Source organism: Pocillopora verrucosa, chromosome 5 (genome assembly GCF_036669915.1).
Source record: "Pocillopora verrucosa isolate sample1 chromosome 5, ASM3666991v2, whole genome shotgun sequence".
In the NCBI taxonomy this organism is placed as follows: domain Eukaryota; kingdom Metazoa; phylum Cnidaria; class Anthozoa; order Scleractinia; family Pocilloporidae; genus Pocillopora; species Pocillopora verrucosa.
Window position 1 is genome coordinate 6,905,424 of NC_089316.1, and position 18,516 is coordinate 6,923,939.

The 18,516-nt window shown below is 37.6% G+C and overlaps 1 protein-coding gene across 1 annotated transcript; it reads left to right on the plus strand.

Moving 5' to 3' along the window:
• Positions 1-859: 859 nt before the first annotated feature.
• Positions 860-17,663, plus strand: LOC131772040 (neurogenic locus notch homolog protein 1). Its single transcript, XM_066167415.1, has 33 exons — positions 860-965; positions 1,159-1,827; positions 2,197-2,313; positions 2,744-2,857; positions 3,113-3,223; positions 3,783-3,899; positions 4,033-4,164; positions 4,516-4,626; positions 5,460-5,573; positions 6,061-6,171; positions 6,498-6,611; positions 6,857-6,967; positions 7,446-7,559; positions 8,148-8,258; positions 8,488-8,601; positions 9,086-9,196; positions 9,356-9,472; positions 9,901-10,014; positions 10,428-10,538; positions 11,034-11,153; positions 11,476-11,592; positions 11,728-11,841; positions 12,023-12,118; positions 12,447-12,566; positions 13,060-13,218; positions 13,430-13,585; positions 13,717-13,857; positions 13,972-14,010; positions 14,388-14,441; positions 14,767-14,817; positions 15,386-15,625; positions 15,727-16,296; positions 16,760-17,663. Exons 2-33 carry the CDS (start codon positions 1,341-1,343, stop codon positions 16,834-16,836), a joined length of 4,485 nt encoding a protein of 1,494 aa, XP_066023512.1. The 5' UTR covers positions 860-965; positions 1,159-1,340; the 3' UTR covers positions 16,837-17,663.
• Positions 17,664-18,516: the final 853 nt, after the last annotated feature.

The following is an 18,516-nucleotide window of genomic DNA, read 5'->3' on the forward strand; positions in this document are numbered from 1 at the left end:
TTCTCCTAATTCTTCATGTTTTGTTTGACAGAAATTAAGACAGTAACTACATCCTGTTTTCCTTATCTTTGACCAGAGATGACTAATCAATGACTGATGAATATTTATTTAAGAGAGTCACCCAATGTACCTCCACCTCGACGTTGACTCTGTCATCAATAAAAAAGAAAATTGACGAAAATCATATGAGGCCAAAATGGCGATCGGGTATTTTTGCTACTGCTAAATGTTACGTATTTCCTCAGGAAAGCCTCTAAGATGTTTTCTCTACTATTTACTTTATTATTAATTTTTTCATTTTTAGCGCAAAGCGATGGTAAATGGTTCTCGGTGCCAGATATCATCAAGTTTAGGAGGTTAAGTTTGGGCAACCGGTGGCTGATGAAGATCATATTCAAGGAATTCGTTTATCACCCAAGTACAATGAAAATAGGTTGAAAAAACAATGAAGTCCTCCACTTTTGTAAAGATGTCGGCAGTATAAAGGCGGAGTAGACACAACACTAAATACGTGTAACCACGCCAAGACCAATCGAACGGACGACAATGTTGTCAATCAAGAAATTCAAGAACTAAGGCCAAAACCGCCCTTTTTTTTCTTTTTTCTTCTTTATTCGTTCATATTTCCATTTTTTCTTTCGATGCTTTAAGACATAAGCGTTTCTGAATGCCACAGAAAATCGAATATTTGAAGGAAAAGTGTTTTTTTGTGACCTTTGCCAGTTTGCTCTATGGACTCAATTAATTCGTTTTACTGACGGAATCTTTAAAGAATGCATGGGGATCCCATCTTCACAACTTTACTTACATTGTTTCATGATAACTCTGAATTTGTGTTTTTTAGTATACATATGTATGTGTTTGTATGTTTTCCTTGAGGAACACTTTAATCGCTTCCATTTCCTTTTCTTTGAAAAACTGAATGCAAGGCAACCCGTTTTCAAATTTTGGACTGACTCTATTAGGTAAGAAGTCTTACTTAATTTACACGATAATCTTAGACTAAAAGGCTCCGAAAAATTGCGCGGTGTTGACAGAGTTTAACGCCCTTTGGTGAATTTTCTTTGCTAGGAAAAAGCTAACTGTTTACAGTAAACTCAGTTGTACTGCTCGCCACTTGAATGTTTGAGCTAAATTTGTTTTTCATTCTGGAAGTAGTGTAGAACAGACGATGAAACTGGTGCCGGTATTGTACTCCGAATGCTACCTGCACCAAGATCGGTAACCCACTATGCCACGTAACTGGTCGAGAATCACACTTTCCATCCTCTTAATTCTTACAATGGTCTCACAATAAGGATAACCTAGTTCCTCGATAAACGATTTCTTAACATTTGAACATGAAAGTAACGCTTGGCACATGGCACATCACATTTCTCCTCCTAAGTTTAGTGACAACAATTCAGACTAAGATCTCTCAAGCGGCGTTCAAAGGAGACAAAACATCTAAAACGACAAGTAAAAGTCACCAACATCACAAAGCGGAGGTGAAGAAGGAAAAACGTTTTATGAACGAACATTCTCCGAAAGGCAGAGTAGTTTATTCATTCGTAACGGACAGGAACCGATATTTGCCGAGAAGGCCGCGCCTGTATCGAGCTTTCGTTGTTAGGCGTCCTTTAACAGTGCAGCAATCGATAGAAAACGCTAACACGCGTCAAAACATTCCTTTCATGGAGGTGGAACCTACATATCATCAACAGCTTGTAAGAGTTCGTCCCATTTCGCGACCAATTTACTACTTGCAAGACACGCCTGATGAACAAGAAGCAGAGTTCGAGGATCCATTGAATGAACCTGTTACTTTGATGCCTGAGGAATTTCCAGGTGCGATAAATTCGTTTGCATATTGAGGTCAATATCCCAGGGTAAACAAATAGTCACTTTTAAATACGACTCAATGCAAATTTTTTGCCATGACACCTCACGCCTAATTGAACTAAATTGCATTTGAGGAAGTGATTGCTGATTAATTGTGCTATTCATTTATTTGATTTGCTTAATTAACAGAACATAGATCAACAAATTTCACTCGTTTAACAGCTTTACTTTTTTAGTTTTCGTCCATAAATTTTACGAGAAAGACGATCCTTTGACCGAAATAATTTGAGATAAACTCTCCCTATAGGAAAATAGGAGTCGACACCAGATAATCGGTTTCATTTTATTTTTTTCTTCTATGTATATATTTATCAGTACATATCGACAGCTGTCGTCCTAATCCATGTTATAATGGTGGACGGTGTAAGAGACTCAGACATGGAAGATTTAGATGTGTATGCCATAGAGGGTACAGTGGTAGATTATGTAATGGTACGTATATTCATACTCAGTATATTATATACCTCGAAATTAGAGTGTGGAACTAATTAACATTTGTGAGTCGAACTCAAAGTCGATTGGCCTAAGACAAAAGGCTTCCTAAAAATTTTATTATGCATCACTGTAGAAAAGAAGCAATTTGTAATGGACTTCAATGAAAGATATACATTTGTTGATTCTTCGCTCAAATCCTGGAGGTTGACACTGGAATTTAAGAAACTTGTCCTGACTCCATCACCATCCGACATCTCAATAGCGAAAGTTATAATCAATCTAGGAATGTTAAGTGAGCAATTTATTTGTAGTAAAGGACTTTAATTTTTTTTTTAACGCTTTCAGACGTCTTTCTCTATTTTTGTCATCATTATTACCATTTCATAATCTACTCTTTCTGCGATCACCATTTGATTTTATTGTACAGTGCTGCGAACAAAATGTAAACCGAACCCTTGCATGAACGGAGGAACCTGCACTCAGCTGAATGGAGGCTTCGAGTGCACATGTTCATTTGGCTACAAAGGAGAAACGTGCAGTCGTAAGTATTAACGTACATGTGTGGACAGCTTTGCAAATTTAACTAATCATTAGTGTTGGAAAACATTTTACAAATAAGCTGTTAACAAGATTTCAAAAGTTTCAAATTTGGGGACACCTGCAAAATTTCTTTTAAAGAATTGTAAATTGCTCAAAGAGGCCTGGATAAAGTCTTACGGAAAGATTTGAAAAACGTATAAGAGCATATCAATTTGGAGACTTCACTAACGGAACACTTTTGGTTGTTGGTTTTTAGAGGAAGCCAAGTGCGGAAATAATCCGTGTCAGAATGGAGGCTCGTGTACCGAGCTGGACACGGGCTTCCAGTGTAGCTGTGCTCCTGGGTATCGTGGGAAAAAATGTCAAGGTAATCAGCCTTACTTTTTAGTTAACCTTTAAGCCCCTAGGAGTGGTTAAAATCTTAACGCTCCTTGCAGTATCACTGATTTAAACATTAAGGACACGAAAATATCGGAAATGGTCAGTAATTTAAAAGTTTTAGATTGTTAAACAAATTTTTCTTGCCCGTTCCAGAAGAAATGAAGAGAAGACAGTATAGAAAATATGCGCATTAATGTTAGCGTGTCATAGATTAAAGATTTCAAACCGGCTGGAGGCAGAACTTTCCGCAGTGTAGAAATCACAGCCAGCGAGTCGAAGGCAAGGCATCTGAAAAAAACAAAAAAAACGCCATTATCAACCAGCAATGCAGCTTTTCCCCAGGGCAACTTAGCTGGCGCTATCTTGATAAGAATGTTTCCTCATAATTAACCTGAACATAAGAAATTCAATGCATGGGATATTTCAAGCGACAAGTTTCTCCGACTCATTAACTTAGAAGCAACAAAAACCATTTGTCGCATTAAGAGCTATTTCAAATGCACCACTATGGCTTTAATTGCAGTAGTTTATATATTTTTTCCCAGAAATAAGCTACTGCTACAAGACACCCTGCAGAAATGGCGGAACTTGTACTGAAACAGACACTGGGTTCGAGTGCGTCTGTCCATCACAGTGGAACTGTATCGACTGCAGCTGTAGCGGTAGGTTTCTTACATCCGGTGATCTTCTTCGATGCATTTCTTCTCTTGAGCATTCATATTCTTAATATCTCGATTTCTATATCCTTCACATCACTTATAAATCAATAATATCATATTTTGTTATCATTTTCAGCTGTTAATGGTATAAAGCATTCTCTGGATAATTGTTTACCAAATCCCTGCCAAAATGGAGGCACTTGTTTTTCTACTCATGATGGCTTTAAATGTCTCTGTATGCAAGGTTACAAAGGAAAGTCATGTGAAGGTACAAAGATTATCAGGTCTCATCATATTTCTAAGTTTTATTTTGATCACTGATCCAAGTAGGAATTAAACTCTTCCTAATCAAGGATCAAAAAAGATGTAAAACAATAACAGTTCAAGTGGTCATCTCATAGTAATTTGAAAGCGGATGTATTTGTGCCCCAAGAAAAAATAAATTTGAGATCACTTTTAAAGCGAGATATTTGAGAAGCTAAGTTTGATTAACATCCCTTATTTCAAGCCCTTTTCAATCGTACATACGTCCAAGAGAATTTGTGAACTGATGCCAAGTAGCTGTGACTATCTACAAAAGTTTAATTTCTATGTCAGCTGTCTCTTTTTATGTTGGCAGCGGTTGAATATTGCAATACTGAACCATGCCTGAATGGTGGAACATGCAAAGAGACCGCAACGAGTTACATCTGCCTTTGTAAAAGTAGATTTCGAGGAAAAAACTGCGATGGTGAGTAGTAGTAGTACCTTTTCAAAATATAGTTTGCTCTGAAAATCCAAATCGCAACTCTTACCAGCATCTTTCCGAAATATTCGATGACGTCTCTTTCGTTCGTAAAACGAGAATGCTCTCTTTCCTCATGGAGCAAGAAAACGCAAAACCTTTCCTAAATTTTGGGCCTTATCTGATTTTACTCTTTTATTTATTTTTAAAATCGATTTATCTATTTATCTTTTTATTCATTTTTAATGATAATAGTTTTCCTTTTGTAAAACCAAATACATCAACAACGACAAAGACAATCTTTCTTTACTTTCTTTTCATTTAATGGTAACTGGACCGTGTAGAGTCTAGGTCAATCTTTTGTCATACATGTGATTAACCAACCCGAATGCCCGTGAAGCGGAAGTTCGATTTTTCGATTACGAGTATGATTCCTGACCGCACAATTACCAATTAAAGATAGCCATTTTTTTCATCGATTTGAGAGCTTGCAATTCCAATCTTTAAAAACTTGACCATTGAAATCTGACAAAAGCACATTGAAAGCTATAAAAACATCTTTCAATATTTTGGAAAATCCCAACATTGATAAGAAATACCATTGTTAGTGATCAACCCTTTGATTTCTGAATTAATTTGAGTACAATCTATGCGATTGGCTGATGTAGGCATCAAATTCTAGACCTACGACTGCAACCAACTGAACCTTCATCTACCAATCACATTCGAGGAAATTGTAGTGGCTATAGTTAGTTTTGAGAAATCCACCACAAATACAACATAAAGACAAACATAAAATCCGTACATTTACACTAAACTCATGAATGAAACATTTTCAGTGGAAAACCATTGCCGACCTAAAAACCCATGCGAGAATGACGGTTTATGTGTAGAACTGGAAGATGATTATAAATGCAGGTGTAAAATCGGATATCGCGGAGTCAACTGCGAAGGTATGATGTCTCGTTAATCCTTTATCTCCCAGAAGTGGTTAACATGTAACTTCCCTCCATGATATTCATATGTTGTCCAGCATATAGGTAATGAGAACACTCAAACTTACTAGGTAGAAGTTATCGTCTGTATCTAACGCCAAATTCTTATAACCAATTAACAAAGAAATTATTAGCAGCTAGAGGGGAGAATTAATAATCACATCTTGGAAATTTAAGGGTTTAAGTGCCATTTAAACACTTGTTTACGTCTCAAGAAAAAGGTTTGATTAATTTCATGGAAATTCGTTAGTAAGGCATCACAAATCCAAAATTCGCGGTATTCACTTATAGAAAGTAGACAGGGTACATAAACCTCTTCGATTTTAGCATATTTTGAACATTTTTGTGGTATGGTGCATAACCTATACTTAAAAATTATGATATGCACAAGTACCTGATTTTAAAAAGCGAGACCCTTTCCATTTTTTTCTTTTTTTTCAACAAGAAAAGGAGTATTGCATTCCAAATCCCTGCAAGAATGGGGCAACCTGCACCGCTGAACAGCAAGGATATACATGTTCTTGTCAGCCTGGCTTCAGGGGAGAAACATGTCAAAGTAAGTCAAGTTATTCAGTAAAGGTAACCATTTTTGATTTCATAATTATATAATGTATTCATTATTGAGATAAATTCGGTCTGAAATATTCTCATGTCAAATTTGAAGCTTGCATTACAAGTATACCAAAATGTATATGATACAATATCCCACCGCAGAATCTAATCATATCTCTCGTAACTGTCAGCTTACGACATGGTCAAAAATGCGATGAACATCTTTGAAAATTTGCTGTATACAATAATTCGATAAAATTATCACTTTTTCCAAAGTAGAGGAAAAAATTGTGGATTTAAAAAAAACATATTTTCTTCGCTTTTTAACAGTCCGGGAAATGTGTGCCTCCAATCCATGTCTGCACGAAGGAACATGTATAGAAATGGATAACAATACCTTCAAGTGCCTCTGCGTAGCAGGTTGGAAAGGAGAACACTGTCATGGTATGTCCAGACCACAAAAGTAGAAAATTTGACCATTTTACAGGCTGGTGCCTCTCTCTCTCTCTCTCTCTCTCTCTTGTTTTAGACATGCATCGGATTCTTTTTTTATTATTTATTTTATAAAAGGGAAAGCGAATGAAGCCTGTTGCATTAGTTTATATGAGTAAATCAAAAACCAATAATGGTCATTAAAAATGCAAAAACTATTATTCATCGAGAAAGTGTGACAAATTATTTTTTTTTAGATAAGGATCTTTGTGTTCCAAATCCATGCAAGAACGAAGGTCATTGTGAAGCACATGGATTCTCCTTCCAATGCCACTGTGCCCTTGGCTTTAAGGGAAATAATTGCGCAGGTAAACTCATTTTCTGTCCTATTCAGGGCTCATTTCCTAACGTCATCTTGTGCCCAACAACATAGGGAGGAAAATGATATCTCTATTATCACGACCGTAAATATCGATAAACTCTGTTCATGCGATTTTGCAATGCAACAAAAATAATAAAGTAAGAGTGCCTTTGGGAGAGCCATGATATAAGGAATCACACCATCTGCAGTTTTAAAGACTAAATAAGAACTATACGTCTGTTTAGTGTCAAATTTGTCTGAATCATGAACGCATTTTTACCTATCTAAGGCTCACGCAAGTTGAAATGGGTTCCTGGAGACCCCATTTGGCGGATTAAGATCACCCTTTAATAAAAAAACAAAGGAATTCCACTATTTCGCGAAGAACTCCTTATCCATTATTCATGACACGCTATGCACTAGCAACGTGTAACCAACGTCGTCACAACATCCCCATGATAATAGTTTAATTTTATTTCGTGCAGCAAAGGATCCTTGCAGCCCGAATCCATGTCACCATGGGGGCCACTGTCTCAGCCACAGTGAAGTTGATTATGAGTGTGAATGTGGAAAAGGATACACTGGAGTAAAGTGTGAGAGTAAGTCCACCTATTTGATGAATTGCTTACAGCTGCTGCACACCGTGTGAAATGATAGAGAGATATTATTCACCTTGTCACGAGGGGGGAACGAGGTATTGGAAAATTCTATTTATGAACAGAAGAAAAAAACCAAGAAAATTTAGGATCTTTCTTCTCCTATTCACTCCCATGTAGCTTTCGACATGCTGATCCTCGCAAGAATTTTGCAATAGCTTAGCCTTCCCTGTAACTCTTTGGTAGACTATTGGGGTGAGAAATCCGAAGGTTTGGGACTCGGTTCCTCGGCGGGGGAGGAGGGCGTCACTCGACAATCCAGATCAAAATGTATCTCTGCATTCCCTTAACCCATTTCAAAATTCCTATTTTCAACAACTGTTTCTCCTTCTACCCTAGGATTTTTTCCCGATCAGTTACTGAAAGAAGCTGAATACTCTATGAAATGAAACGATATCGAGAAAAATGTGAAACATACACTGCTTTCTTTTCTTATCGTTTAAATGATATGAAATATTTGTGTATGTGCAACTTTTATATGATTATATCTTCTTTAAAGCTCGGCCGCGGCTTTCTTTTTCATCATTACAGGAGTAAACCCTTGTTACCCAAACCCTTGTAAATATGGAGGAACTTGTCAAACAACAACAGATAGTTTTACATGTAACTGCCCCGCTGGAAGAGTTGGAGAATTCTGCGAAGGTAGCAAACCATGGATGACGCTCATCATATGCATAAGCGGCTGATAAAGTGTCGTCCTTCTTGTTTTGTGGTGTTTTGTTTTCTTCCGTTTCATTTCATCACCAACAATAATCATTATCATGATTGAGGTCCAGGCCTTCTGATGGACAAATTTTGATATGACTTGGTTGAAGTTTAGGGGATCATCAAAAATTAAGGTTTCATAGTCCACGGTTTCTTCTTTTAACAGAGATTGACCCTTGTCTGCCAAATCCTTGCGAAAATGAAGGAGCTTGCATCAGACTGAGCCACGGCCAGCACCAATGTATCTGCACTAACGCTTTTGTTGGTCCACTTTGCACAGGTGAGAATCGGTAAAAAAGATAAAATTAAAGACTAGAGAACCTCAGACGAACAAACAATGTGTTGCTTTATGTTACATCACACCATAGTCTAAAAGAATAAAGGCAAAAGCGCAAAAGTATTGAAAATTTGATTGGCTCAAAGATAAGAAAAGAAAAATCTACTGACGAGCCAGGGCTCAGCCCACATGATTAATACTTAATTAAGCGCGCTAACCATGAATTAAGATAATGTCTCCAACCTCCATATCAAGTTAATATCAGTGGAAGAGAATGGAGCATAGAATTCGAGGGAATAGGGTTCGTTTCCAAATCGGGTTCAACTTTTTCCTTTGACCTACCTTCTTGACAAGACCAATGACATCCTTCTTTATTCCAGCGAGCCTACATTCCACCATCTATTTTCAAAATGAGATAAAAGGATGATAAAATCCATGAAATGTCCATCTATAGACTTCATGCAGTTTCGTTTATTTATTTTTTTAGTTTCAAATCCATGTCTACCCAGTCCATGTCTTAACAATGGGACCTGTGTGAATAAAGGCATTGCATTTGAATGTCACTGTCCAGGAGCCTTTTCTGGAAAGCGATGCGAAAGTAAGTAGACTGTATCACTTTATATTTCTAGGAGGTTTTAAATTTATTTGTTTTCAGACACCTTCTTAGAGATTCAAAATGTTCAGTTTGTCTGAAATATCTCTCAGAACGTAGCTCTCATCTAATGAAAGGATCTAATTTGTTTTATTTCTTTTACAGTTCAGTCCAAGTGTTTTCCAAACCCTTGCCTTAATGACGCCACTTGTCGTGACGTTGACATAGGTCGCGGCTACGTGTGTTACTGCTCCATTGCATACCTGGGACCCGACTGTGAAAGTAAGATTACTTCTTATTATAACTAAACCTAATTTGTTCACAGATATTCACGAATAGCATTTGATTGAAGAAGTTTTACTCAATTTTTCCTTTCAATGCCAAAAAAAAGTCCGCCATCGCGCAATAACAAGAAAAATAGTCTACCCCGATGTTGAATAGTACGGTGCATGGTAGTGCCGCGGAAACGGAGACTCTTTAAATCCATTCTCTTGGAAAAGTCGAAGTGAGACCAAAAACCAAGAAAGACAGATCTTGATTTTGTTCATCGCGATTTCTCAAAATGTCCAGTTGGTACCGTAGACTTTGTCTCCAGATATAGAAGGAAATATTTATATAACGAGAACTTTATTGGACATTTTCTGCTTAGTCGGATATGCTCAACTCAACAAATGATCTACAGTTTAAAACATCAGTTGTCTTCTTAACAGAAACAAATTTATGCTTTCACCACAACCCTTGTCAGAACGGAGGCACGTGCAAAACTGATGGAACCAACTTAGCGTGTCAATGTCCTCCGGGTTATTTGGGTTCACATTGTGAACGTGAGTGTTTAGATAGTTAGAGGCTAACTAGCTTTAAGCTCTCTTGAAACGTAGTTTTAGAATAATAGAAGAAATTGAAAATAAATGTTAATATTTCTTAGAATGATAATGGAAGGCTCTTCTGATCGTGTTCCTTACTGGTATAAACCCAGAAGCTTTAGAATGAGCATTCTGGCTAAAAACGTTTGAAACTGTTCTTTTTTTAATTTTTTTTTTAACATTTTTCAACAGATTGTTCCAATCTGAAATGAATGACCAGTGTTAGTTAACAAATGATTGATAATAGAATTACCCACACAAAACAGCCAAAGGTTTTTTTAGTAATTTTTTTTAAAAGGACTTTCAAACTAGTTGTTTTATACCTTTCATTCATTACCCATTCGTTTCTCCAATTTTTTTTCTTTGAATTATAGAGGCGAACTTCTGTTTTTCGTCGCCCTGCAAAAACGGAGGAACATGTTCTCCAAAGACTGATGGCTTTGAATGTGACTGCAAACAAGGATTTTTCGGAAAAACTTGTGAAGGTAGCCACTTTACGTTTTCAGTAAATATCTTGGAAACGCTCTGTTGACTTGATTAATATTTTATAACTTCGTCCAAGCATTGCTTAATTTGTGGTTTTCTTTTCCTCTTTTTTTGTTTATCAAATGGTAAATGCCTTAGAAAAGTGGATTCGGAAACTAAGTCGAATAATTTTGTAGATATCTAGTTATGAAACGCTCTCATACGACTGTCAACAGCCTGTATAAGACAATGAAGAATCCTGATCCACAAGGAGAGCGGCAGTACTATTCCCACTTGCAGAACTTGCTACCTTTCATCCACCACCACTCAGTTTCTCCAAAATGTCAATATTATCAACTGAAACACCAAATTATGTCTTGCAGTAGCCATAAAAGTAAGGAGAGCGCTAAAAGTTATTTTCATACGCTGTAGCAAGCTTTTTTAATTTGCGGTTTTAAGTAAACTGGTTCCTCTTCAGTAAATTAAATCTATTTTATGACCCTGAAATTCCGCAGCTTTGAGCAGTCACTGTTTCCCAAACCCCTGCAAAAATGATGGGTTGTGTGCTGAAGTACAGAGCAAGGAGGGCTATATTTGTGTTTGCAAGGAGGGATTTGTTGGATCGCATTGCGAAAGTAAGATTTGCATGAGACTACAATCAGTTAAGATACGAGCAGTTAATCGAGTATGCCCTTATAATTAGCGTCGATACTGAATGAGTACGCATGAGTGCCGGTAGATAATGCAGATGCTCAGAATGGATAGATGGTTGATTCCCTTTTGCTAAATGCACCTTTTTTATTATTTTCCATTCTTCCTCAGAAGTTACAAAGCGTCGCTCAGGTAAACTTTAGGAATTGATGGAATTCTGAGCTACTGACTACCACGTTATGATCGCTGCAGTTTTTCTACTCTCCAGGTTTACTAACCTATGCTTTTCTGTTTTATCCTTATTAGGAAAAGATCCGTGCATTCCAAATCCCTGTCAACACAATGGTACATGCTTACAGGCTCATAACAGGCGAGGATATCACTGCCTCTGTCAAGCCGGCTGGCGAGGATATGCCTGCGAACGTACGTATGTCACGGAAACAATGCTGTTGAGACAGTGAATCAGCTCTTGAAGTCAGTTAATGTTTAAAGTTGTAAACTCAAGTCTTAATTGTTAACCGTCCTTATTTTTATTTCTATCTTTTGCTTCTCAATCAGGTGGCGATCTTTGCTATCCCACCAACCCTTGCCTTAATGGAGGAACATGTTTCAATGCCCTCGACACCTTTATTTGCCACTGTCCTAAAAGATATTCAGGAAAACATTGTGGAAGTGAGTAATATATTCCTGATTCCTTCGCCGGTAGTCTCTAGCTAAAATTAGCCCACCACTGACATATTAGCACACCTAAAAAATATACGTCACCTCTTTTTCAAGTCTTATTGCAATGGTCTATGTACCTTGGTGAAGAACTCATACCGTTAATTTATAATTCAGTATCTCTTTCACATAGATGACAAGTGTGCGCGTTGTGACGTAAATGCGAACTGCGTGGATGGAACGTGTGAATGTAGACATGGTTACGTTGGCAACGGTTTCACGTGCACTCGTAAGTTGAAACATCAAAATGATTGAGTATTTCCTCCGCATTTCTGTGAATTGTTTGGTTTCCAATCGAAACGTCACTGATGCCACGTTGTTTCTTCGTACCTAATAATTTTAAGGTAATACAGGTATGCTGAATGAGATCTCTGATTTGTGAAATACTTTACACAGCAGGCATAGAAATCATCGATCATTTGTAGTACAGTAAGTCCTGTATCTGGTTTTTAACAAAATTAGCAGGAAGATTAATGGTTGTCCAAATGAAATGCCAATTTGAATATGTAATGCTCCCTGCTTTTAAATCTTAAATGATAAATTCGTTTCTGTTTAAGCTGTTGGAAATCCGTGCCAACCCAACCCTTGTGAAAATGGCGGAACATGTCGTCCAGGACATGGTGAAAAACTGTTCGAATGCACGTGTCGCGAAGGATTCGTCGGCACTAAGTGTGAAGGTGAGATAACATGCATGATGGTTGGCATCCAGGGTTGCGATCTGCAATGAGCTTTTAAAATGCTCTTTGACCTACCAATCCTGAAGCAGAAACTCAGACCAGAAAACCATCCTTTCGACTACTTGCAGATGGTTCGGAGAAAAATCATTTTTTGGAAGCCTAATTACTTCCCCTAACAAAGTTCTCGTCAACGTCCCATCCCATGCCCATCCAAACCTCTTGATCATACTTTTAAGATAAAAATTTGCTCAGAGAGGCTAGAAAATAGGAACTTTGACTTATTTCCGTGATTATTATATCATGATTGGTGAAGATATTAGACGATTGCGTGATGGTCCGATCACATTCACAGTAATATTTTTCGACATGACATTTATTATGTACTGTTTTATAAAGTGTCTATTATACAAAGGAGTAAATAAGCGCGAACCTGGCAATTTCCTGGCTAAGGTAATGGAACAAAATTAGGTGATTTTTTATTTAATTTTTACAGAATCCAAAAGTGCATGTGCATCAAACCCGTGCGCTAATGGAGGAACATGTGTAGATGCCACAAACAATGATGGTTCACTTCTGGAGGGCGTGATATTCACAAATCATTCACAATTCAAATGTGTTTGCCCCAAGGGTTACGCAGGAGAAAACTGTCAGAGTAAGTAAATGGGTCGTATTTAGTCAAAACTTGTAGATAACGCTGACTAGTTTGGTGGTAATTGGTCCAGATTTCAGCTGTGACGGATCAACTTGAACACAGTAAATTTCCATAGGATAATCCGCTGTGTCTTCATTATCAGTGTATAATTTGATCAAGCTAATAGATGTCAATTTTATTATCATAGCTGCTTCTTTTTTCACTTCAACAGAACTTGTCATGAATAATCCTTGCTCCACCCACCCATGTCTCAACAATGGGACTTGCTTTGACGATGCAAACAGTGCTGGAATAGATCTGAAACTACTAAATGCTTTGGACTTTCGTTGCTTCTGTCCAATTGGATACAGTGGTATTGTCTGCGAAAGTAAGAAAATGAATTTGTAAATAAAAGTTGTTCATGTAACTTTGTGAAAATGATATCTCAATCTCTCTTCTTGAAAACAAAAAAGGAGCATGTTATAGTTCAAATTACTCCTGCGTTTCTTTCTTGAACAGCACCTAAGTCAGCATGTCACTCAAGCCCATGCCTCCATGGTGGGACCTGCTTAGACTCTTCAAACACAGCTGACGTGGCGTTTAACGCTAACGGTTATAAATGTCTTTGCGCCGCAGGCTTCATAGGAATGAATTGTGAAGGTAAACGATAAATGACGAGTTTCTATCCACTACAGTGATAGTGCATAGATAGATAAGTACTCTGGTTGTATCAATTCCTATCAATTTACTGGAAATTTCTTATCGTTTCAATAGCCAGCTCAGCATCTGAATTAAAGACTGCTACAGTCACAGGTAAGTTTCTACCTTTAAATCTATTTGGACAAGGCTTTTATATCTATAAGCGAGTTACCTTTGGAAAAAAGGCAAGTCAGAAAAAACTTTTCTTCGTCGGGGAATGCTAGCCTGGGAAGCGATAGATACATCTTTTCATGCGCATAGATATGTCAGTATAAGTCCCAACAATTGCTCTTCAGGAAGTCTGGAGAAACACAAATATCTAAACAGCCTATTACACTTCATCATCATCCCTCTATTGCAATTTTTCTGTTAAAAACCCGTAAATGACCAGGACCAAATGACAAGTTTTTAATTTTGCTTGTTCGCACTGCATTAGCAAATATTAAAATAAATCAATAATTTACTCAGAATTGTTATCACTTTTTCTAAAGCTGCCCTTCAGGCCACAGTCAAACCAATAGGAGCACAGGGATACAAACCAGCAGGTCAGTTATAATTCTATACGTCCTATCTGACAGAATTAATAAATATGCAATAAAGACCGCTAAAATAAAATGTTTTCTTATACTGTAAAGAAACAGTATCACTGATCCATTGCCGTCCTAAAGGTATAGGTCTCGTTTTGATATACGCAACAAATGGTTATAGAACTTCCGCATTTTGCCTCAAACTACTACCAGGGGGAATGGTAAATGTTTTCATCATTACCGAAATGGTAAAAATTATTTTCCGCCGTATTACACATCCACCTTATTTCCCACATGACTAGAGTTTTTAATCACGGTATTTTGTTTTTTTCTGAATTTGCAGCTCAGGTGATAGATGTTCATGAACCCTTAGGGACACCTGGTGCACCATCAGGTAAATACTCCTTGGTCAGCAGGCCTGTGGCCCACAACTCTTGACGAGGTCGATAGTAATGAACGTTTTTCGATATTAGATTCTATGCCTGCTAGCATGTAACACTTAAGAAAATCGGTCTTAGGACATAAGAAATTGTACATCAATAGGTGTTTCGCTGCTCGTGTGATCTGCTAGTATTCCGAGTACACTTTTGCTTTGTGGAATTTTCTTTTATAAATGAGGTAAGCTTCCCTGTTACCACACGGCTGTGATCATGTGTTGACTCTAGGAACATTGTCCAACTTCTCACACGAAAATTGGGTGGCGATAATCATGTAGACTCCTTATTCGAATCCGTCTATTAAGAATAAACCTTCCCGTTTATTTACAGCGCATTTTGGGGTCCATTTCTTGGTCAGAATCCATTGAATTAGAGCGATCTATTCATGAAATAGAAGTAAGAAACATTTTCTTGAGATCTATAATCCCCGCGTTAGCAAGGAAAATAAGCATGCCATAAAATATTGCTTTACTTTGGTTTTTAGTTTGATTTTGTGGCCAAATTCTTTTATTTCGTTTACTGCAGCTGCAGCCTTGGTGCCACAAGAGCCAAAGGAAACAAGCGTAGTATTGGGACAATTGGGTACAACCCTACTAGCCAAACCAGTTACAAGTGTAACCAAGCCGAATGTTGGTCTGACAGCCGAAATTGAAAGACCCAATCAAGGCCAAGTTGGTGTTGTTGTGATTCCAAAATCTGCCCAAACACCTCCCGCCAAAACGTTGACTGCGACGGTCCAAGGCTATGCCCCTCCCAGTTCCTTGAGTATGACATTACTTACTTGTAACAATCTTCAAATAAAAAGATAAAACCCTCTCGTCGGAACCTTTTCCCAAGTATCAATCAATGCCTCTTTTCTCTTGCAGGCAGAGGTCTTGCGATGGCATTAGCACCAGTTACACCAGGTCAGATTGGTTACGTAGTGCCTGCATCATCATCTTTACTGCCATATGTGGCTTCTCCGAGCCTGGCACCAGCACCTTCTACTAATTCCCTTCCATATGTGCCTTCCAAAGCAGCACCTGCTCAACCGCCATCAGCAGGTCTCATTTCGTCACCTCTAGCAATGTCATCTCTGCTTGCCGTACCATCTTCATCACCTAAAGTAGCTCAGGCACCTGGGATTATAATGCCCCCAGGGCTATCACCACCTCCGGGGAATGGACCTGTCACTTTGGCTCTACGAGGAGGGACACCTGTTTTTGGCCTAGCGGCAAGAAGACAAACTTTGAATCAGAGGTCAAGAAATCATGGTCCTTTCTATTCAAGTTATAACGGTTATACGAGTAGGAGCACCAACCGAAGAAATAATCAACAGAGTTATAGACATTATCCTTATACCAGAACAAATTGGTACTCGAATCCAAACTACGCGAATCCTTTCCAACGGAGTTACAGACGCGTAAACAAGAAAAAACGAAGCAGTCACGATCAAGGTAAAACAGCCTAGCTTAATGATGATGATGATGATGATTAATGATGAACTCATTACACGCCTTTTTTTTTTGCTGTTATTTGAAAAAAAAACGAGTTTCTCGAGCATTACTCGATCGTCTCTCTGTTCGCTCTGACGAAGTGCTTATGCTCAAACTGTTATCTTTGAAACTCTTTACGGTGGCCAATTTACGATATCAACTCAGTTGACAATACTAAATTACCCTGTTATACTCTCACACCGACGCAGCACCACAGTTTCTTTAGAAACTTACCCCTTCTATTCATTCGTCTCTTCATTATCCTAGCAAACTAAGAGGTATGTTGAAAACTACTCTTTTGCCATGATGCAGACCCCACAGATCCTTTACCAACTAGTGACAAATGAATGGGAAGAAATTCTAAACTCCACCTACAGATGACAGATTTCAAAACTAACTTAACTACTTATCCATTATTTGGCAGAAGAAGACGACAAGCCTTCGAAGAATACCCCAACCGACCACCTAAACACTGAGGACGATATAAAAAGATCTTCATGAATTGGAACCCAAGGAAGAAGTGGTCCTTCCTAGTAAATTTAGTCCTTCTACTACTTTGATAACTTCCTGTGCAATTTAGACAAATTTGTTGTAACTTAAAATTTTGCAATTGCAATTTTCTCAACTTTAGGCCCTTTCATTATATTAAGCTTTTTTGTCCTTATATTTTGAACCCTCTTGTTTTCTCTATACCTATTTCTGGGAAAATAATTTTGAAAGTGGCAACAGAAAGCTCTGAATTTTGTTTCTGACTAAAGGATAAAAGGATTTTTCATAAGCTCGGGTTATTACTCTGATGGGATACTGCTCATAATCACACGCAGTGTCAGTTTAAACTATCAGAAGTATGCAGCAAACATCTTTTTTAAGCAAGAACGGTTCAAACACGAAACTTCTACACCTAAACATGGATAATAGAAAGAATTATGATTCCAGTCGGGAAATAAAAATGTTATCTCATCTGTGAAGATTTAAGATGTTTTGGTTTTTATCAAATGAGATGTAAATTGGCCACAGTGGAGCTTTCTACAGACTGACGTTTCGTTATTCACTTTAACGAAGGGCAGGTTCTCGACATGTTAGTTTTAGAAACTCCCTACAGTGGCAAATTTACATTACCCACTCAGTTGATGAAACCAAGTTATTTTGTACTACCACCCACAAACGCAGCACCACAGTTTCTTTAGAAACTTACCCACTTTCTTGACATGAGTACTGAAGTCCATCTTTGTATATTGTGAGGATGTTCAATCGCCAGCTTTCTTTAATCTAATTAGGAGCTTTGAACGAAGAATTTGATCAAAGCGATGAAAATGAATATGGTGTCAAGATAGAAATAAAATTGATTTTAAAGTTTGCTTCATTTTGTCTAGAGTTGTTCCTTTCAATTCTGCTAAAAAATTTGAAGGTCGATTGAATGAAAGAAGTCTAAGAATTTCCCACACACCATGCCTATATAATGATGGCAGTCAGGAGTACTACAATTCTCATTTTATTGATTTAGAAATATCAACTGTTTCAAAAACATTTGCTCGTTATCTCACAAATTCAACTACAAGCTGAATTATTCCATCGTAAAATATAAAAGTTTCCAACACCTAATCGAAACAAGTCATTTCTGCACCCTAAAGGATATCTCCTTTGCAAAATAAATTGGTCAACCCTAAAGCGTAGAACGTTAAACGTAGTGCATCATTCTTGCCTAAGGTTCTCGAGTATCTGCATGGTTTAAAACCACGTCTGAGAAATATTCCGGGCAATGCGACTGTGAAACAAGTAAATGTATGACACAAACAAACAAAAAAGACGGACATAAATCGCGTTTTGTCAGTGAGTTTTGAGGAGATCTTTAGTTAGCAAACTGCTAGGGTAAGTGAGGTCAAGGGTGAAATCCTATCTCTCACCAGTTCGGAGATGTTACATCTCGATCGGCCTCTATTCAAAGTTAATTGTGCTTTTAAGGAGCGCATTCTCGGAACACTGGAAATGTTTGAAAACTCAATTGCCATCATACAAAGCAAACTATACTTTTAAGATTCATCTATTTGTATTTCTCTCAGATTTAGATAAGAAAAAAGCTATCATTCTCTATAAAGCTAACTAAAATTTAGAGTAAAAGGTGGAAAATCTAATCTGGCCCACTATTCACTTATCACAAACCAAGCCTAAACTAATCATTTA

Coding starts and splice junctions, on each gene's coding strand:
- LOC131772040 (XM_066167415.1), top strand. CDS start 1,341: ATGAAAGTAACGCTTGGCACATGGCACATCACATTTCTCCTCCTAAGT. Junction 6,612..6,856: donor GAAAGGAGAACACTGTCATG/GTATGTCCAGAC, acceptor ATTTTTTTTTAG/ATAAGGATCTTTGTGTTCCA. Junction 13,219..13,429: donor CGCAGGAGAAAACTGTCAGA/GTAAGTAAATGG, acceptor TCACTTCAACAG/AACTTGTCATGAATAATCCT.